Below are 22,775 nucleotides of genomic sequence, written 5' to 3'. Positions count from 1 at the left end.
TCTTGGACTGAGTAACGTTATCTTTTTGAGGCATTTCATCCAATTCTTATTAGGCTGTTAAAATTCTGATGAGATCATTGGTCAGCTATAACCTGTGGCTGTTAGATTTTAAACAGGCAAGACTTTCACTGTTTGGTCTTGGCTTTAGTTTTTTCACCTCTATAAAGAGTTTACCCTGTTGTGTTCCCTACAGATACATAATGAATCAGATACATGCCCAGCATAAGACAACCAGAGAAAATGGATGAAGCTAATAACAATAAATAAACCCAACAAAAAAATATGATTTGGTTCCATCCCTTTTCAAATATGTGCTCAGTGCCATTGTCTTTTTGTTTTTTTTTTTTTTTTTAAGACAATGTCTTACCCTGCTGCCCAGGCTGAGTAAGTGGCACAATCACAGCTCATTGCAGCATTGACCCCTTGGACTCAAGTGATCCTCACAACTCAGCCTTCTGAGTAGCTGGGACTACAGGCATGTGCCACTATGTCCATCCAGCTAATTTTTAAAAAGTTTTTGTAGAGTTGGGGTCTTGCTATGTTGCTCAGGCTAGTGTTGAACTCCTGGGCTCAAGCAGTTCTCCTACCTCAGCTTCCCAAAGTGCTGGGATTATAGGCACAAGCCATCACACCCAGCCAACATTCTGATTTTAAACAGGCAGCATAGCAGATAACAAAAGCAGGAAACATTTAGTTGTCAGAGCTTGTTCACCCTGTAAAACATATACCAAAGGGTATAATAAAATCCTATTCTATATTCTAGAGTAAGTAGCCACTGATGTTAGTGGAACATCTACTTTGAGCTCTGTAGATAAGTTTCCAGTGGAGTCACTGAAAGGAAAACTCTGTGAGATGTGTGTATCTCAGATGGGGTTAGGTGATAATATGTCGAGAAAAATGACAAGTGAAAGAGATGGCATGCCTCTTTGGAAACGAATTTTCATTCACCTGGAAGGTGTGAACGGCAGGAAGAACACTGAGCTGGAATCCAGGCAGTAGTCCTTACTTTTCCATAGGCAAATCTCTGAATTCCTAGGACCTTGGTTTCCTACCAAAAAATAAGTGGTTTGAGCCAACACTGCATGGCTGTAACTCCCCATTCACCTCAGTGTACACTGTCTAGTAGGATTGCCTCTAGTAAGATAAGGCTAGTCTATATTGAGATACGTGTAGGAGAATAATGAATGCTGGACTCAAAGACTTAGTATGAACAAAAAGAACATAAAATATCAGGAGACTGACACCAGCCTGGCCAATATGGTGAAAATCCATCTCTACTAAAAATACAAAAATTAGCTGGGCGTGGTGGTGCATTCCTGTGGTCCCAGCTGCTCAGGAGGCTGAGGCAGGAAAATCACTTGAACCTGGGAGGCAGAAGTTGCAGTGAGCCAAGATTGCACCACTGCACTCTGGCCTGGGAGACAAAGCAAGATTCTGTCTCAAAAAAATATATATTATTAATAATTTAATAATATTGGTTACATGTCAAAATATTTTGGGTCTGGAGGGTAAATAAAATGTATTATTGTTAAAATTATTTTACCTCTTTTTTTCATGTGGCTACTAGAAAATTTTAGTTTACAGTGTTTTCTTTTGGATAGTATTGATCTGTATGATTCCATGAAAAATCTTCCTTTAATTTCTGCCCCATTATTCAATTGGTCTATTGAGTGAGCATATATGCATTTATTGTTTATTTTCTTAATTATTTCCATTCTACTCGGTATTCCAAAATAATTTGTTTGCATGTAAAAGTACATATGCTATAGCAATATAATTTATTGAAATGTGAAGTGAATAGGGAAAAGTTAGATTAAAAAGTAAAATTATTACTTAAAACACAATATCTTCAGTAACATCTTCATAGTAAGTATCACAGTGACCTTCCAGTGAAAGATAAAAACACAGTGTCAAAAGGGTTAAAAGCCTGGGTTGAAATCCCAACTCTGCCACTTATCTTCTTGGACAAGTTACCTTAACCTCTCTGTAACTAAGTTTTCTCATCTATAAATGGAGATGTAGACACACACACACACAGACACACAGACACACACACACACACCTCTTCATGTTATTGGAAGGATTAAGATGGCTCATTTACATATATTTCAAATCCTTAAATAAAAATGGCTATTTCTTTCATTGTTTAGCTTTAAAGCAGGTTTGTTGGGAGGGATACAAAATGATATTCTTCTTGCGTATTTTGCTGGCAGTTTTGTTCATCCAAGGATGACTTTTGTTACATCTTGCAGAATGAATGGGCTATATGGATTATACTTCAGGCAGTCCTTCATAGACTATTTCTCTCAAAGAGGCTTTAGATAAATCATGGCATGACAGCAAGTTTGAAATTATATCCTATGACAAGTACCTGGAGGGTAGCTCTATCCTGTTGCTGAGTAAGAGCAAAACCCCTGCTTAAGAGTCATCTGAGCTGACTGGAAACACACATTGTGGAAGAACTGATAGAGATGAGCACATGTGTGTGAATAGAAAAACACCTCATCTCTGCCTAAGGCTGGCCCAGTGAATGCAGTCATTTTCATGGAGACCTTTGAAAAATACCAGCTTAGGCTTAGTAGACTAGACTTATTCCTTATAACTGTCTGGCCCGTTTTTAGCTGCATTTATCAATTTAGTATTCAGTTTTCTATTTAAGTACAGTATATCAAATGCCTCAAACCTGACAAACTTACATTCTTAACAAGCAAACAATTTTCCATACTTAAAAAACCTCTTGAAAAATCTATTAATATTTAACTGTAGTGACTCTAAACATCCCAGTACAGTTATCGATGTGCTTAGTATATCTTGTATGTTAAAAACTCAAATTTAAAATGAGTTTAAATAATTAAAATTAGTTAACATTTAAAGATAGAATCAGTGGACACATTTCTCTTTCAGATTTCTATTCATACAAATTTTCTTAAACACCTAAACAATGTATCTGTTATTCTTAAACTTAGCACTTATATTTTGATAGCATGGATTTTATTTACATGATCCTCTTCTATTTCATTTTAAACCTTTTTAGTATGGAGAGGACTCATTAAGGGAATAGTTTCACCATCTCAAATGATTCAAAGTTGAACACTACAATGACCATCTCAGATGGACTATTACTTATTGATTAGAAACTTAGATCAGAACTCAGGATCTGGGAGCAGGATATGTCTGGGTAGGGGGCAGGGGTTGGCCCTGAGCTATAGATGGACATGTTTCTCACAGCTGTTATGCATTGTGGTCTCCAGGTACCCTTCTTTAGATGAGGCTAACTTTACAACCTCAATCTCCTTGGTGGATGTTAGAACCTCATAGAATTATTTCATTTGATTTAGGTAAATACAAGTCTGCAACTCTTCCTCTGGTCGCAGCTAACTTTCTTCAATTAACTTCCTTTACTCCTGCCTTGAATTATGTATTCCTTTTATACTTTATCTGTTCTGGCAGTTTCTGGACTCTTAATGATATTTTGAAGACATCCAATTAGATGCTGAATGCTTCACACACCTGTATTCAAAGTTAAAATAACAACAACAAAGATCACATTGGCATGTTTAGCTGGCAATTTAATTTTGGGGTGCCAGCCCCAGGATAAACTGGATTCAAGATATATTTAAATGAGTTCATTACTCAAAAGAGGTATTACATAAACCATGTAAATGCCGGGAAACAGCTACCCCCAAAATGGCATCTTTGGATTATGAAAACTGAATTTGAAGCCACTCTTTCTCCCAGTTCCTAGGAGTGACTTGTGATTCTGTTTTTTCCAAAAATGATAGCAGCCACTAAATTAGAGCTAAAAAAGGTGAGGAAATACAGGATATATGCCTATTTTGATCCTTTGGAAAAATTATTTTCAGATTCATCAAGAGTTCATTTCTACCAATCTTGATTTTGAGAAGAAAGGAAGGTGAAAAAGAAAGAAAAGGAAGGAGGGAGGCAAAGAAGAAAGGAAGGAAGCAAATAAGAAGGGAAGGAAGGATTTTGTGTTGTTGCTAATGGATTTCTCCACCAAGTGGAATAGGCTGTAAGAGTGGTCAGCACAGAATAACTGCTGCCAAATCCTTTCCGCTTCTATTGTGAGCCCAAGAGTTCAATTTATTCAGAAGGAAATTGACATTTATTTTAGAAAGTATGTCTGCTAAGCCAATAGGTCTGTAATTTTAAAGTAAAAATTTCCTGTTTTAAATGAATATTCTCTAGGTCCAAGAAATGAAAGCATACCACTCACTGTTCAGTTCTTTAAGGATACTAGCAAGTATCCAGGGGTTACATCCGTTCATGGAGTTTTATTTTATTTTATTTTTTTCCGCCCACGCTGTAGTGCAGTGGCACAATCTCGGCTCACTACAATCTCTGCTTCCTGGGTTCAAGCAATTCTTCTGCCTCAGCCTCCCAAGAACCTGGGACTACAGGCGTGTGCCAGCATACCCAGCTCATTTTTTTGTATTTTTAATAGAGATGGGGTTTCACCATGTTGGCCAGGATGGTTTTGATCTCCTGACCTGTCTTTCACTTATTTATTTATTTATTTATTTATTTTTATTTTTTATATGCTTTTTTTTTTTGCGAAAGAAAGAAAGAAAAAGAATAAAGAAGAGGAGGAAAAAGGAAGAGAAAGAGAGAGAGAGAATGGGAGTATTGCTTTCTTGCCCAGGCTAGAATACAGTTTTAAATGAATATTCTCTAGGTCCAAGAAATGAAAGCATACCACTCACTGTTCAGTTCTTTAAGGATACTAGCAAGTATCCAGTGGTTACATCTGTTCATGGAGTTTTTAAATCACAGATACACACAGAGAATTAAGAGATACAGGATACAGCTTCAGCAGGGCCACAGCCAAGCCTCATGGGGAACTGAAAAATATTTTTCAAAATATCCCTGAATCTGGTAGGTTGCCACTGTAGAGACGTAGGTGTCTCCTCAGAAGTGGCCTCTCATTACATTCTGCTTTACTCTTCCTCCTTCCTATTAACCTGGTGTGCAAAGCTGGGGAAAGAAAGCCTGTGGGTATCACCAGAGGCCCAGCTTCTATGGTCTCCTTTGCTGTACCATGTAAGAACCACATGGTCTCAAGACCCTCAGTGCTGGATACAAAGGTCCATGTGGAATTATTAGTCTCGAATATTTTCCTGACAGTGAAAATGTCGTGAATGAGTTTAATTAGATGTGACCTTCAGATTTCTGTTTTCAAATGTTACTTGGACAGGATTTGGAATACCAAAGGTTCTTTTCAAATAAAGCAATAGAATGACTACAAGTAGAAAACAATTCTTATTTTCTCCCTATTTTTTTTTAAAGGTACTAGTGATTGTTCTAAAAGCATTGTTACAAAGGCTGTTCACTGGGAGTAGGACAAGATTGTCATGCTGTCATTAATCATGGCCTGTTTCTAAACTTTAAAACATTCATATATTTAAGCACTACTATACTTTATTGCAATTGTGAATGAAACTTTTTTAAAAATCCCCTTGATTCAGTAATCTATAACCAGAAGGGATAATGATAATCAGGTCCACTTTTTCCTCAGAGATGCCCAGTTATAAGAATGTGGGACTGCAGAGAAAATATTTTTATGTTTCTGCATAGCTAGAGCTTTCTAGGCATTTTTACTAGAATGTAGAACCTAAGCTAAAAAACAAGCCTCAGAAATTAATTAAATTAAGAAGCTAAGAGTGGTGGTTCACACCTGTTACCGCAGCACTTTGGGAATCCAAGGCAGGAATTCAAGAGCAGCCTGGGAAACATAGTGAAACCCCTATCTGTACAAAAAAATAAAAAAGTTAGGCACGGTGGCACACGCCTATAGTCCTAGCTACTCTGGAAGCTGAGGTATGATGATTGCTTGAGTCTAGGAGGTCGAGGCTACAGGGAGCCATAATTGTGCCACTGCACTCCAGCCTGGGCAACAGAGCAAAACCCTGTCTCAAACAAACAAACAAAAAAACAGAAGTTGAATTGTGAGTGCATAGTGAGAACTCCAGAGAGATTTACCTCTGCAGAGGTAATGTGGTTAGATTTTAAGGAGGCTAACTGGAAGAGGGGGACAAAACCAGCTCCATGGAGACATTCCCAGAGTTGTAAATCAGGAGCCACTAGTCATATCTTTCCTTAGAGGCACATGTTTACATCCCCAAGGGTCAGTGCCCAAGATCCTTCTAAAGTTGAATTCCCTCTGCCCTCCCCAGAGGCTGCAGAGGGGACAGCTATCCCTCTCCAGATTCGTATTTTTGGAGTTTCTCACCTAGAGTGTAGACCATGTATACGATGACCTCTGGTTCACTCAGCATGCTGATCTCAATATTTTATCAGAACCTCACTGACTTCTTCATTCTCTTTAATTATTAGTCTTATACTCCCTTTACATTTTTATCTTGCTTTACAGTCTACAAGATGCTTTTTCACATTTATTGTCCCATTTGATTCTCACAATAATATTTGGAAATGGAATTGTTAGGTGTTATACTATTTCTATAAACTGGAAATATATTTCAAAATTTATTTGAAATGAGATGTAAGAAGACTGAAACTCAGTATTCATGTGATGGGACAGAAGTTGTCTGGCTGTGGTATTCAGGTACTTTTAACTAAAAGGGAATCTTTGTGTTGTCCCTGATAGCAGCAGCTATCAAATAATAGGCATTCCATCAAATAGCAAGGCTGAACTCTTCCAAGATGCACATAAACCACTGCCCTTTCCTACTTTGGTTTCTAATAATTATTTTTTCTCTTAACCAAAAGATAATTACAAATATGAAAGAATTTACATTAAGACAAAAAAAATCTGTTTTCAGACTGTTCCTCAAATGCCTTTGAATCCTTTAAATGTTAAATAATAAACATAGACTTTTGATAGTTTTTGAAGCACTTTCACACATATTATCTCATTTAAACAAACACATATGAGATACATAAAAACATTGACCTTTTACAGATGGAGAACTAAAGGCCGAGAGAAGGCCTGAGGCCGTACTCAGGGGGTGGTAAACTCTCCAAGTGGGAGATGAGGACTTCAGATCTCCTGCCCCTCCTGTGAAAAGGCACTAAGATTCTGGTGAAAACCCAATAAACTATGTGTTTTACCTAAAGTATTATGAACCCTGAAATTTCAAAATTATTTAAATATATTATTTTCTTAAGTCTCAGACCCTTGGGAACACAAGTCCAGAGGAAGACAGGAAAGAATGCTGGTTATGAGCTAATGTCACTAGCAGTGAAGCATGTCACCCAGAAAAAGGGAGTGCTGTGATAATTAACCTAATAGCAGTTCGTAAAAGACTGTGCTCCTCCCTGATTATAATTCATCCACATACACTTATTAGGCACATTTTTAAAAAATTTACCATGGCAATAGCAATACAAAACTGTTGATCATTGTCACAGAATCCATTTAGAGACAAAAAGATAACTGTTAAAATTAGCGTTATAGTCAAAAGTGAAAATTTTTATTCTATTGAGTAGAACAATTCTCAAATCATTACTTCAAACTTTATTCAGAGTCCTCTGGTTGAATAAGTCTTTTATCTGTCCTTTCTTTGTCTAACACACCCATTCTTCTCACAAAACAGGGTCTTCAGAGGCAGACTGGAAAACTGGACACCCAAGCCACATTCAGCAGCTCAGACCTCCACTCGTTCCCCTTGCATGCCTTTCTCATGGTTTAATGACAGCCGGAAAGGATCCTATTCCTTCAGGAACCTGCCTGCACCTGCAAGTTCCCTTCAGCCTTCTCCTGAGACTCTAATTTCAGATAAAAAGGGGTCCAAGGTAGAAATCACATGGATTACAAAAGCAAACAAGAGAAACCCAAATCCCTCCTCTTCTTCAATCTTTGGAAGGCATTCTCAACTTATGTCTGTAGTCTGGATCCAAGAAACCAGTGTAATAACACTGCAATTAAACAATGCATGGTATTTCTTACGTAGGAAAAAGAAAGCCTCATTTAACCATCACCTTCTTTAATACTGTTTCATTCTAGATTGTACATTACTCTTTGATTTGCCTGTCTTTTCACATAATGCTATTTAATCTCAGTTTGACAGTTAAGCCATGCTGGGAAAGATGCATTTGAATCATAGAACAGAATAATAGATTTGTTTACCCAGTATTCTACTTTAAATTACATTACTAAGCTATTTCATCATGCTTCTCAAAATTTACTGAAAAGCAAATAAATTTGGAACTGAGTGTGTGTTCAGTACATCTAAGTGAAACTCTAAAACAAACCAATGCGGCCGGGCGCGGTGGCTCACGCCTGTAATCCCAGCACTTTGGGAGGCCGAGGGGGGTGGATCACGAGGTCAAGAGATCGAGACCATCCTGGTCTACATGGTGAAACCCCGTCTCTACTAAAAATACAAAAAATTAGCCAGGCATGGTGGCACGTGCCTGTAATCCCAGCTACTCAGGAGGCTGAGGCAGGAGAACTGCCTGAAACCAGGAGGCGGAGGTTGCGGTGAGCCGAGATCGCACCATTGCACTCCAGCCTGGGTAACAAGAGCGAAACTCCGTCTCAAAAAAAAAACAAAAAAAACCAATGCTGACATAGCACCCTTACTTATTTCTTCTTTTAATATCCAACTTCTATGTTGAATAACTGCTGTATAATTCTATAGGAAATACATGCATGGGTGTCACTTGTTTTAAATGCATGATGGTTATTTCCAGCATGACACTGCAAACCTTATCTAACATTTTATTGAAACACATGGTGGCTAACTTTCACATGTTGTTTGGTCTCCTTTTACGTGTGTTCACTTTTCTTTCTCAAACAGAAACGTGGTTAATGTTACTTGAATTTAATTCTTTTCAGTTTCAATTTAAATCTTTTCAACAGCTCAAAGGGTTTTGACTGGGATACCAAATGGTAATGTTCGTGTTAAATGTCCTGCTGCTTAAATGTTCTGCTGGCTTACCTCTGTGTGCTCTAACTTAGACTTCTTTTCTGAAGTTTTAGCAAACTTTGGAGTTTGTTTGGTACTGAAGTCTCCAGCTTCAGGCATGGTATTTATTTTTGATAACCAACTAAACCCAGCATAAGGGAACCTAGCGGAAAACTAACAGTCCAGTTCCTAAGGAAATGAAATAGAAACAAGATGGTGTTGGTCAAGTGCTTAGAGTCCCTGGGAATCCAGCCATTTTAGAATTACTAGCAAAAGAAGTTTTGACAGCAGCACGTCACTTTGGTCTTGAAACATTTTCAGTATTGGATCTGAGACATCTAAATGCTATTTGAAGAATTCTACCATTATCTTGCACTGTAGAGGCTCCAGATTTGGTTAAAAATGTTTTTACAAGTGCAGCTATATAGTGATTGTTAAGTTGTTTGATTTTTATATCCACCAAACATTTTAATGAAGTTCTAGGGGAAGTTTTATTTACACACTCCCACCTTCCCCTCCCCCAGGTGATTATTTAGTAACCTGTGTCTGTGCTGTGTGGCAGTCTCTTTGATACTCTGCTGGTGCTGTGAGAGAGTTGTACTTCAGCATGTAACTACTAGTGTATTGTCAGACCTGACCTCCCCCAGAACTCATCATCTTGAAGGGTACATCCAGGAGAGGATCTGCCATTTCTCATAGTATTTATCACGGCCAACAACAAGCGGTCCTTCCCAGGGGGTGCTCTAGCTACCTTTCTAATATGAATTGCCATCTGTTCCTAATAACTCAGCCTCTCCACACCGTCTTGGATTTTTACTTACACTGTTACTCATCACGATTAGAGTCAAAAAAGATAGGCTTATTAATATTACTCTTCTGAGCAGTTGCAGAGGATAATGAATTCTGTACCCTTGAAGAGAGATTGAAGAATTATTTCTCTACAACACCTATCCTTTCATCACATGGAGAAAGCACCCAGAATTCCTGAATTCCCTCAAACGCACAAGGTGCAGCATTCTCAACTGCTGCCCCATTGAAGGTCATCACCAAATCAAACATGAATTTCTGCTACGATTGTTTAAAAGAGCCTTTTTAGAGCTTGCAAACACACCTGCCTACCTCTTGCTCACTCACTGCACTCATTTAACACTGAGCTTCATTTATTTTTACAGAATTTTACCTTCAATGATGACTTCAGTCCCAGCAGTACCAGTTCAGCAGACCTCAGCGGCTTAGGAGCAGAACCTAAAACACCGGGGCTCTCTCAGTCCTTAGCACTGTCATCAGATGAGGTACTTTAATGGCACTGTGACAGAACTGCTTTGTCAAATCTGACATTTTACCCGTGAACCATCACCAGGAAAATGTTTTTAGGGTAGATCTTGCATAGAAATCATCAGGACCGTGGTTTATATTTAATATGAAGTCTTCATGATTTCTTTTCCTCTCTTTCTCAACACAAAAGCAAAGTCTTATTATTAAGCTTTCCAGGGGTTAAGCTTTTATGTGTATATGTAGACACACATGATGAGGAGGCTGGGAACTGTAAACATGGAACTTCAGAAATCACATAGAAGTTCACAAATTACTCATTCTTTTTTTTCTTGCCTCCTCCCACAACCACCCTCATCCAAAGATTCTGATACTGCCTCTGATTAGACTGTTCTGATTAGGGTGAGGTCTCTGACTGAGAATCATTGCAGTAGACAGGAACAGTTTTGATAAAGAAGGAAAATAGGTTGAGAACCATTTATTTAAAAGCACAGGTCAAAATTAGTATTGCTACAAATTATCGGGAGATAAACGTGTACAAGAGAGTCAGGAAATGAGGTTAGTGATTAACTTAGTTCCTCAAAAAATGGGGGGAGGACAGAAGGCACTATGAATAAATATATTTTTGCTCTAAGTATTTTTTCTTACTATTTCTTTCTAACATGATTTTTGATTCATAAAACTTTTTTTTTTTCTCATAAGCTTTTCTGCCCATATTCTTCAAGCTTGGTGCAATTTTCATTTTATTAAAATTGTGTACTATATATGTTGTGTCTCCTGTTTCTGTAACATGTTTCTTCTTGATTCTTTTATCGCTCCCTCACACAGAGCCTGGATATGATAGATGACGAGGTGAGCTATCAGTGGGCTGTGTGCGGTGGCTTATGTGCTCGTTTGAACATGCTTTTTCTCTCTTTGGAGATGATTGAAAAATCAGACAATACAAGAACACCTTCCTCTTTAGTGAAGGGTTACCTTGTGTTAAATAGCTTTACTCTCTGCCCTTATCATATCTTAGTTTAAAAGATGTTTTTAAGTTAAGAGGATCTCCGCATTGCACCTCCAGAGTTCCTTGATTTATCTCCCATCACCATTACATCGACATGGTCCATTCTTTTTCCTCTCCTTTGCCTTCATCTTGGCTTACCCCATCCCTTCTGTGTTCCCTGTGTGGGTCACCAAGGTGACTACTGTCTTTCCTCCAAGACCTATCATCACCCTCATCTCTTCTCAGCTTAGTGGGTCTAGAAACCAACCTGTCCCTTTGCACTATTAAAAGGAATATTCTACAGTGGACAGAGCCAGAAATCTGGAATAAACTCCTAACCATTGAGCTCTACCACTTACTAACTGTGTGATCTTGGACAGATCACATAGACTTCCTGAGCCCCAGTTTTGTCATTTTTTTTTTTTTTTTGAGACAAGTCTCACTGTTACCCAGGCTGGAATGCAGTGGCACAATCTTGGTTCACTGCAACCTCCACCTCCCAGATTCAAGCCTCAGCCTCCTGAATAACTGGGATTACAGGCATGTGCCACCACACCCAGCTAATTTTTGTATTTTTCGTAGAGACAGGGTTTTGACATGTTGGCCAGGCTGGTCTCAAACTCCTGGCCTCAAGCGATCCACCCACCTCAGCCTCCCAAAGTGCTGGGATTACAGATGTGAGCCATCATGCCCAGCCGTTTCCTCATTTCTTAAAAGCAGTTAAGGATATTATCTGCCCTATCTTCCTCACATTTTGCTTGCTGCTCAAATGAAATAATGGTTGTGAAACTTTCCCTAAGAAGGCTTCAGAGCTTAAAGCTCTCCTCTCCCAAGTGAAAGATACTTCAATATTTTTACAGAACTCTAATGTGTTATTAGAGGATAAGTAATGCATTACATACAGATACTTATGAAATACTTATTTTCTACATCTTATAATCTGTCCAGACTGTTTTGATGTAAATGTTTGCAACATAGTGCATTTTCTTCAATGTTAAACTTCCTACATTAATAATGGTGCTTTTTTATTTGGGGGAATTTCTAAGCTTTCAAATACATAAAAACATATAGGGTAATAAGTATATTTTTAATACCACTAGAACCATTAGCTTATCATATTTTGGTTTAAACATAAATGTGGCTCTCATAGGTTAAGAAATTCCTTTTGATAGCGTAATATGAGCCATAGTATCTTGGTCCTTTAACAACACTACGTAACATTCCTGTCTCAGATCCTTGATGATGGACACTCTCCCAAACACAGTCAGTGTCAGAATCGTGCCGTTCAGGAGTGGAGTGTGCAGCAGGTTTCTCACTGGTTAATGAGCCTAAATCTGGAGCAGTATGTATCTGAATTCAGTGCCCAAAACATCACTGGAGAGCAGCTCCTGCAGTTGGATGGAAATAAACTTAAGGTAAAGAATTATGCGTCTGTGTTAGGTTACCAGGTATAATTTGTATTACTCATAGCATCTAAAATGTTTTCATTAGATAAGAGCATTCTGCGTATCTGAGAGGTAATTCTCATCAACATTCAGCAGAAAGGAGGTTGAATTCTTTCTGAGTAGTAAATGAAGTTTCGGAAAGTCCATTAGGGGTTCTAAATCAAGTGGTAGGCTGCTGATTAAGAGAGCGAGGGACCCACTCCATTGCTTCCACCTGGCAACACATGGTCCATGCATTAACTCTCCTTACTTCTGATGCAGTATGAGTTTTAATAATGGCCACTGTGGACTTATTCATCACATTAGAATTAACACCCAGATCCGTGAATCTTCTTTTCCTTACTCATTTCTCCTTCACCTCCACTCTTCCTTACACACCACTCTCAAATGGGGTGACGTTCTCCCCAGAAGTTTCTTCCCTAAATATATACACACATCTTCCCTCCCCTCCATGGCACTTTCATTTCCACTTGTCCAGTCCATCTCTCTTAGAGACCAAGGTGGCATCCATCCCTTTGGGAAAGGGAAAAAGAGCTTACAGCCTGCTCTACGCACCCCCAAGCCCTACCCCCGCTTCAGCCCCCTGCTAGGCTGACCATCAGATGAGTATCTCTTGACAGTCTTGAAAAGGTTAGAGATCAATCAATAGCTTGTGAATATGAAGGCCCCATTGACAAGGCTGTCCCTGTTGGGGAGATAGATAGATGCATCCCGCTGTTGATTCTGAAGGTCACGCAACATTTAAAGTACCTAAGCAACTCCCCTTATTCTGAATTCTAAGTTCATCGAGCAACCTCCTCATTATAATCAAGCTTCCTTTATAGGTCTGCCTACAGGGAAAGAATGACTAGTCATGCTGACATGAGCATTCTGGCCCCAAAGACATTTTTGGTTCTCATTGTAATGAAAACATTGGCAGAAAGGAAGCCATTTCAATTCTCTTTGCCCTTATTGGAGCCCTCTGTGACAGCAGGTGCTCACTCCTCCACTTTGAAAATATTGATGAGTTTAGCAGTACCTTTACCTGTAAATGTCTACAGCCCAAAGGTTGGAGAAGTAGAATTGTGCACTTTTCCCATTCATTCACTCGTGAATTACTAATTTGGATAGCATTTACTTAATGGGCTTTAGGATGTACTTTGCAAGGGTTGTCAAAGAAGAAAAGAAGAAATAAAGTGTAGCCCCCAGTATGTAGATTTTTAGGAAATGTAACTAGCCCTTCCTCTGTTCTTACCTCTTCTATGTTTGAATTACTTTATAAGCGTGAACATATTGTATATTATCATCATCAGAGGGGTCACTGGTTTTCAAATTCAGTTTGTATGTGCATTTTCTTCCTAGGCTCTTGGAATGACAGCATCCCAGGACCGAGCAGTGGTCAAAAAGAAACTCAAGGAAATGAAGATGTCTCTAGAGAAGGCTCGAAAGGCCCAAGAGAAAATGGAAAAACAAAGGGAAAAGCTAAGGAGAAAGGAACAGGAGCAAATGCAGAGGAAGTCCAAAAAGACAGAAAAGATGACGTCCACTGCAGCCGAGGGTGCTGGTGAGCAGTAACACATACCCTCTTACAGATGATGGAGATGCTCCAGGAGAAGTCCCCACCTCTTTCTGCCCTGCTCTCCTCCAGAGGATGAAGAAGAAACTAAATGATAGGGGTAATGCGGCTCTAAGACCCATGTGTTGAATAACTGCATTTTCTGCAGTAGAATGCATTCTTAACTACTAAAATAATCCTAAGCCACCTTTGGTTTATTAACAAACCAGAGATCTCATTTAAGTAGCTGTGTTTTACTCTTCTCTAACTTACCAACATTTTGTGTTGTGTTGGGTGTGTTTTGTCACTTGGAGAACTAGTGTGACCCCACCCAATGAGAGCATGACACACCTTGGTGTTGTTAATGGAGCGCTGTGAATTTTGAGTATGGGATCCTGAAATGGCAATTGCACATGTCTGCATGGCAGAGAGCAGCATGCCATGAGATCTGGGACCAGTACTTATTTCTAGGGCTGCAAAACCTACTCCAATGTGTGAGAAAAGTTCCTTCTCAATTCTGAGTCTGGATAGTAAGACCACCCCGCTATGGAAACATGGGTGCTCTGCTATGTAGTTACCTACTAAGGGAAAAGGCAAGCAAGCCATTCTGCTTGCTAGACATCAGAAAGAAAGAAAAGAATTATAGCTATTTATCAACCACTGAAAAAAGCAAAAGCCTTAAGAATGTGAATTGGGTATTACCTTGAGGTTCTGAGGGTAACATTTATTCTCCAGATATAGCTGAACAAGAAAGAAAAAATCAGACATGAATGCAGCCATGGGATATTGGGATCTGTTGACTTTGCTGCTGCTGTGTGTTCAGTATTTCAGCAACACTAGCAAACACAACACAGTTCCTTTTCCCCCCACCCACCCCAAGAAATTGAACAGGAAATTGATTTCTAAGGAAACCACCATTTTCAGGTTTCCTCTCCTGGGGAACATTCTGGCTGGTCTTCAGCCTGCCTATGACACAATCAGGAACTGGTCACATATTTTCTACTCAAGATTTCCCAGGTGGGCTCAGTTAGTGTTTTAACAAATGTACTTTTAAGAAAAATAGAAATACCAGTTAGAAGAAATTTAAGTTTGAGTAACATTCAACCAGAGAACCAATTTTTTTGAGTACAAAGAATGTTCCTATAAAGAAGGAAAAATCTCTCTAAAATGCTGTCAGTTAACATTTTAGATTTTGAATGGTTTTTCTGAGCCATTCCTTTCCATACCTCAAAGATTTTCAGTTCTACAGAAAAAGTTTGTTTAAGGCAGTGCATGAGATACACTTTAGTAGTGGAGGAACTTATACTAATTTTAAACCAGTATTAAGGAATTCAGTATTTCACCAGACTAAGTGCAGACTGGGGCAGAAGAAGGAGAAAAACTCATTTTGAGAAATTTCATATGATGAGGGTTTATGGTTTTTTGTTTTTTATGCTCATGTATCTGGTTCTCTTTGCTGCATTGACTCTAAAAATGAGGTTATCCACTTTCTAAGGGGCAACCTTCAGAATAAGACTTGAGGCCACATGAATTCTTGGACAAGTATTTTACTTCCTTTATGTTATAAGGATCTCTGCTTTGTTCCAAGCATCGTCATATCTTCCACTAGAAGCATTCTGTATGCAGAAGTTGGGTAAGACCTTTGAGCGTAACAGATTAAGGGAACTCCCTTCTAGCCCCATCTTGTATTTTAATAACATTGTGATTTTTTTTTGTTGTTAAAAAAATTTTTTGGGGCTTATTTGAAAATCTGAATTCAGGAATTATTTAGACATTTTTAATTCTGTTCTTCCCCCAAAGATTGTTTCCTTTCATTGCCAGAGTATGGTCTGTTATGCTTCGGCTCTTTTGTCATTAGGTACAGACCATTCATCCTCAGAAACGTTGACATGAAGTAACATTGTGTTTTACAGTTATCATAGTCATCATTATGTTTTTCTGTCTGCCTTCATTTGGGGTATGATAGTGAAACTGCCATACTGGATACTCTTTAATATCTTGAGATGTCTGGTGCTTTGTTATTTATTAACATCATTAGAAATAAGAAGCCACTATTAATGAGTGATAAAATTTGGCAAAACTTTTCTAATACTAAAACATTAAATTAGTAAAAAATCTGGTAATGCTAGTACTTTCTATTATAAATTTTTGCCATTTTTGCTTATCTTTGGGGAAAGAAGTGACCTGGATCACACTGGAGTTTCACTGTATTCAAGAGTAGAAATAGAAGGATGATTGTCTTAAGTTATGTTTACACTTTGGTGATATTTGAAAATGGATGTATATACTGGAAATGTCTGTGTCTGTCTCTGCACCTAATTTATGATCTATTCTATTGCATTTTCTTAAATGTCTTAGAAGTATTCTTTATAATTTTGTACATTGAATATGTAGATAAATGTCCAACTGACAATATTATAAATCAAATTCTTATTGCTTAAATCATTTAGTATTATAACTAGCTATTTTGATTTTTTAAGTTAAATTATAGTAATTTTAGGCCTAAATGAGTTATTTTAACATTACTACTTAGATTAAATTGTAAAAGTCACTTGGTTTGATTGTCCCACAAAGCATAAGATGTAAGCTGATTGATATAAGGGTACAAAAACGAAGCGAAAGGCCTCAGATCTTGTGAGTATTTTGTTTTCTATTATTTCTTTAATTGACTGTAGTGCATGATGCCTAATCGAGGCTCCAATGTCTTGCGCAATCCTACTTCAGTGCTAGTGGTTTTCAGTGTCTTTCTTTACGATTTAACACAGAATTGTTACTTCATCAACCTTAACAACTTTGCAGTTTTTTATTATCAGAAAATGAACAGAAAGGGAATATCTGGTTGCTATGAACAACTATATTCCCTAAAGAAGAGCTCAGTATGACTCTAACAATAGCCAAAAGTGTTTTGGGGTCTAGGTTATACTTTGTTGGGAGGGAATGTGTGGTGAGGCCAAGCTGCAGACAGAGAGCATTGTATGCGCTGTATCTGGGTCAGGGTTTTCCACCAAAAGATGTTAGTTTTATAACAGATTACTTTGTTTAAAAGACCATCTCCCTTCAAGTAACTCACAGTTTATGTAATACTTAGCTCATTCTTCTTTTTCTTTTTCGCCTGAATCAGGAATTACTGCAGAGTGTGTGTTAAGTTAGAGAAGAAACCTCATTTCATCCATTCTAACACTCCTGATGAAGTCCCCCTTTAGTTTCATGACAATAAAGCTGTTCTGTGGCTATCATCCTTTAGCTGGGATTGACACTGATTTCACACCCTCAGCATCACACCAGCTTTTTTAACCCACAGCAGTTCATGATTGCCATATGATAGGTGCTAAAGCCAAACTCAGCTTTCAACCAGCACAAAATGGGACTGTCTACCTTTTGCTCGTTTGTCGTTGGAAACAAAGTGACAAAAGGGAAAATGAGGAACGAAATTTACCTTTGCCACTATCTGTGACCCTGTAGTCATCTCTGGCCTGAAATCTTAAAATATCTCAGGCCCAGGCTACAAAAATGGTCACAGGTAGTTTGATCTAGCACCTCAGCCATTTGTGCTGAGGACACAATTCTGGGTTCGTTGTGCAGCAGAATTAACATGTGCTTGAAAATTGCATTTTATGAACGGGAAATGAAATTTTGCATTTATATACATACTGTGACTCATGTTTAAGTGTTGTTAAAGGTTATGCACACTAAACTTCAAGATGAGATCCAGTGTTTAACAACAATAGTGTTCAAGAGGATGCTAAAGGAAGTGTCCCAGCAAACCTAAGAAAACCATCTATACTTTGGATAGGTTGTAGCCCCATCATTACACTGAGATACTTCCATTTGAGTAACTAAAGATACTCCTGACAGAGATGGAGATAAGGGGCACTTTGGTGGACAGTAGTCACTAGGGTTCATGTCACCTGCTTAATGCAAAGACCTTAGTGGTCTCAGAATGAAAAGGTAAAATAGAAAAGAAAAGCGCAGTCCTTTTCTATCATCTTTTCAAATTTGTTTTAATCAAGGATCTGCCTGTGCACTATTCTAAAACTAAGAATTTAAGGATAAAGTCCAGAAATAAAATGTCCATATTTCTTTTTTTTTTTTTTCTGTCATCTGTCACCCAGACTGGACTGCAGTGGTGCCATCATACCTCACTGCAGCCTCAAACTCCTGGGCTCAAGTGAGCCTCCTACTTCAGCTTCCCAAGTATCTGGGACTACAGGCATGTACCACCACCCCCAGCCAAAACATCTATATTTTCTTTAATTTTCTTTTTTTTTTTGAGACGGAGTCTTGCTCTGTCGCCAGGCTAGAGTTCACTGGTGTGATCTTGGCTTACTGCAACTTCCGCCTACCAGGTTCAAATGATTCTCCTGCCTCAGCCTCCCGAGTAGCTGGGACTACAGGTACGTGCCACCACACCAGTTAATTTTTTGCATTTTTAGTAGAGACAGAGTTTCACCGTGTTAACCAGGATGGTTTTGATCTCCTGACCTCGTGATCCACCCTCCTCAGCCTCCCAAAGTGCTGGGATTACAGGTATGAACCACCAAATATCCATATTTGCTATTAAAATGGTTTGCATTAGGATGGGGGGGTGGGAAGCTGGGGGAGGACTGTACGTTCCCAAAAGAAAGCAGTGTTATAGGAATTCCAAATGTGCTTCAGTGTTTCACTCCTGAAAGCAGCCTGAGTATGTTGGCAGATTTTGTTTGCATTTGTCTTGCATATTTAAAGTCTCAGTAAATCTAGTCTTGGTCCAAAACACTGGGGAAAAAATAACACCAGACAAAACACATTTGAGTAACTTGAAGTAGCAGCATAGAATAGGCCCAACTAAGAAGCTGGAGGGGCACAGAAAAAGCCAACAGAATCAGTTTCTCTTGGAAAGTGAAAGCATCAAGTTCTATTTATGGTAGACAGACGGTTCTTGTTTGCTTGTGCGTGGTGTCTGTGTGAGCCTATTGAGGGAATGATAGTTACTTGAAGGTTAACATATGTAAGCATGTGGAGCCAGCACAGCCTGTGACCTGGTTCCAGATCCTCAGAGTGGAGAAGGAAAGAAATCTGATGATATCCAATGCTTGACCCTAACCCAACCCCAAAACTGCTAGGGATTCAACAATGAATAAGATGTAAGGGATAAGAGAACAGACAACTTCTCAATAATGTGCATGCCGTTTGTGTAGATGTTCAGAACTACGTATGTGTGAATATAACTCCCACCTTACACATATACACACACTACAATCACATGGCATTAAAAAATATATTGTGTATGGAAGTTGGTAAGGTCAGTCAGGACCTGGAGCTGTAATCATAGCCTTATTGCCACTTCTTGTGTTGTGTATACATTGAATGGCTCATAGATTTTAAGAGATTTTTTTATTGTAAGTATTTCTACTAAATGCACTTATCCTTCTATATGTTTATATATTTTGGTAAAATTGATTTATCAGATACTTGGTATTTTAGTAAGAAAATTTCCTCAAATATTTGGTTAATGCTTTGATGTCAAGATTGCATATTGCTGAGTTGGAGCTCAGAAGAAATTTATGCAGCTTTGGGCATTGTCAACTGCAGACTGCAGTTTTCTTGGCTAAAAATTGCACTGTGTGTTCTTGTGAATTTGCTCACAATTCTAAAATGACATAATTGGTGACTGTGATGCTTAAAGTCACTGACTACTGGCTCTCTCTCTGATGGTGAATGCTGCCATCACATGATCATTTATTTACTTTTTGTGCAAGTGATGGCATTTTGGTTGTTGCCAAAAAAAAATAGGTGGTTGGGAGTGTATGTTGTTGGAAGGTGTACACGTCTGTTACTTTCAGCTATATTATTTATACACCCAGGTTTTCTGTTAAGGATATAATCATTAATTCATGAAAGAACAATTGGTCAGAAATAATTAAATTGGAATTAAGAGGCACTCCAGCCAGATGACACCTCCCAACAACATGAAATTTAGTTAGTGCTTAGTGAAATTCCTTAAATATATATTTATATTTTCTTCCACATTATTTAATGTCATAACTACTGCTTTTGTATTTTTAATGGTGTTGCAACCACTCATACACCTGCTACATCTTACTGACAAAACTGGGCAGCTGAAAATAAAAGAGAATAAATTCTATTCCACTGTAAGGAGTTGATTTCTTTTCAGCTTTCTTTGTATATCAGTAAAGGACAAGAATTGTTTGAAAATAATTTTAAGTCTGATAATATGGTTAGCATGTTACCTACGCTTTTAAGTTGTACATTTTGATGTCTGATCATTTGCATGGAAGAGACAATAGTGCCACGTCTGAATTGTTCTCTTGTGCTTGGTTAATATGTACTTCTCTAGATTGTTCCTTTTCAAATGACATTCCTTACTCTTTGGTTTTCAGAGGCATTCAAGCAAAATATCACAGTGGTCCTTTGTTTTCTGACCAATCTACCAATACCTGTGATTAAATTTAATTTGTTAATGTAAATAAATTTCTTGCCAATGAGTATTATTGTTGTTAGACAACGAATGCAATAAAAAGAGAAATACTGAGATCTGTCGAAGTAATTTTTTTCCCTCTTCCGTTTTCACCTTCAACTAAAACAAGCCTTCACTGGGTAAACCTGTATCAACTGTCAAAGCCTAGCTGTCAATCAAGAGCAAAGTGCACATTTTTCATGGAAATGAAACTAAAAATAAGTTTTAACTCTGGTAAAGTGTAAATTGGCAGCTAGAATTACATCTGAAAGCACAATTATGGAACTGGGCATAAAGTTAAAAGAGCAAAGCCTGCACTTGAAGCTTCCTCACCCATCTTTTTGTTCCCTTGTCACTGCTTCACCATCAAAGTCTCTGATCTCTCTCAGCCAGGAAAACCTCTGTGACAAATCCATTAAGCAGTCAGCCTCACACAGCGAGGGGCAAGCTAAGAAAGAAATAATCAGGTCCATCATGGAGGATGGGGTTGTTTTAAACGATTTTCTTTCTAACAAACAGCCTAAAAATTCAGAAGACTTGGATATAACAAGTGAGGAGTATTAATTTCATTCATTCTCACACATGCAAACTATAATTTGTGACTAAATCTATGGCAATGCAAAAATTTAGATCTGCGAATCACAGAATACATGAATTGAGCTGTTTTCCTCTTTTTCACAATGGATGTTATGAAATTTCTAACCAAGCATGTCCCTTTTTGAGTGATCTTGAGTATGTGCTCTGTCAAATTGGATAGGCTTTTTGTTTCTTTGGTGGAATTTGCTTATTCTATCAAGAACAAGAAAGAACAGAATGTGGTTATTTTATTGAAGATTAGGGAGCCTAACTACTCAAGAGATTCTTTGTAAATAAGGAAATATGTGGGGTGGATGGTGTCCCTAAGCACCACACTCATTGATAGTTTCAAGACAGTCTTTCAGAGAACCCAGCATCCTGGGCTGTGAGCAGCATCTCGGAATAATTGAGCCCTCATAGGGCACAGGATGTTATGTCACTGGAATCATGACTAAAGTAACTCCAATCCTGATGTGAGGAAAGCGATTTTTTGGTCCAAACAAAATGTTCCTGTTTATTACTTTAAGTCAGTGATCTTAAACTGTTGGTGGTTCTCAGTTTATAGGCAAAATATTTTCACCGAAATGCCAGACTATTATCATGACAAGTGCCTTAGAAAAACTTTGTTTCTGGCCGGGCACGGTGGCTCATGCCTGTAATCCCAGCACTTTGGGAGGCCGAGGCGAGTGGATCACCTGAGGTCAGGAATTTGAGACCAGCCTGGCAAACATGGTGAAATCCCATCTCTACTAAAAATACAAAAGTTAGCTGGGCACGGTGGCATGCGCCTATATGGGAAGACTGAGGTATGAGAATCGCTTGAACCTGGGAGGCAGAGGTTGCAGTGAGCCGAGACTGCACCACTGCACTCCAGCCTGGGCAACAGAGTTAGATTTGTCAAAAAACAAAAAAACAAAACAAAACAAAAAACTTCCTTTCTACAGTCACTGCCTTAACATCCCAATGAAGTAATTCAGCATGAAGGTTATACCTTCAAAAGATACGAACAAATAAATGAAGATGGGTAACCTTTATATATCGGCTTCTATAACAAGATGATAAAGTCATGTTTTCTTTCTAGTCCTGTCTCTCAGAAGGTAGCCAAAGGTTGATCTTTTCAATTTGTTTACCTTTCTATTTTTTTTTCTTTTCAGCCTCCACAGCAAGTTTATTAAACAAAAACCCACCAGCACGACCACCAACACCTCAACAACAATGTAGTCTTTAGGGACACTTAGCTTTACCTGAGTCAATTATGGGATTCATTCTGTATCCAGTCATCGAAGCGAACAAACTTCCTTTCACCAAGTCAAAGACACTCTAATGCACAATTTTTGCCAAGATCATAGAGATTCATAATTTTCAGGTATGACAACACTCCCAGGAATTTTAAGATTTTCCTACATGTCATTGCTACAGGAGAATTGAAAAAGCAAGAGTACAAGGAGAGTTGGAGTCATTGGGGTTAATATTTACTGAGAAAGTCACATAGTGAAGGGAAAATGGGAACAAGTCTGACTATGGCAAAATGGCTAATGGCTTCACCAAGGAGGTATGCATGGAGTAGAGGGGAAATTCATAGTGCACATCTAGTTTCTGTCCTATGAACTGCAGTCCC

At 38.4% G+C, this 22,775-nt stretch overlaps 1 protein-coding gene and 1 long non-coding RNA gene across 10 annotated transcripts in view; one reads left to right on the top strand and one right to left on the bottom strand.

Annotated features, from left to right (window-relative positions):
* The window catches only part of PPP1R9A (protein phosphatase 1 regulatory subunit 9A), a 362,431-nt gene extending 341,775 nt beyond the window's left edge, over window positions 1-20,656 (top strand). For 4 of the 9 annotated variants that reach the window (XM_064380380.1, XM_012450782.3, XM_064380379.1 and 1 more), the window contains 5 exons: window positions 7,572-7,770; window positions 10,058-10,177; window positions 10,986-11,009; window positions 12,378-12,560; window positions 13,932-20,656. In XM_064380380.1, coding sequence (XP_064236450.1) covers window positions 7,572-7,770; window positions 10,058-10,177; window positions 10,986-11,009; window positions 12,378-12,560; window positions 13,932-14,144 — 739 coding nt within the window. In that variant the 3' untranslated portion in view covers window positions 14,145-20,656. The remainder of the gene's footprint in view (window positions 1-7,571; window positions 7,771-10,057; window positions 10,178-10,985; window positions 11,010-12,377; window positions 12,561-13,931) is intronic. The other 5 variants (XM_064380381.1, XM_012450788.2, XM_064380383.1 and 2 more) reach the window with 3 other exon arrangements.
* LOC135276513 (uncharacterized) lies at window positions 18,764-22,566 on the bottom strand. The gene is made up of 2 exons (XR_010344039.1): window positions 22,402-22,566; window positions 18,764-21,029 (listed from the first exon to the last, which is right to left on the bottom strand). It is a non-coding gene; the product is annotated as an uncharacterized LOC135276513 (long non-coding RNA).
* Between the last annotated feature and the right edge of the window lie 209 nt (window positions 22,567-22,775).

Source organism: Aotus nancymaae, unplaced genomic scaffold, assembly GCF_030222135.1.
Source record: "Aotus nancymaae isolate 86718 unplaced genomic scaffold, 86718_ANA_hifiasm-v0.15.2.pri h1tg000025l, whole genome shotgun sequence".
NCBI lineage: Eukaryota > Metazoa > Chordata > Mammalia > Primates > Aotidae > Aotus > Aotus nancymaae.
Note: the sequence above shows the minus strand (reverse complement) of the source record. Positions and strands in the feature narration are given on the sequence as shown.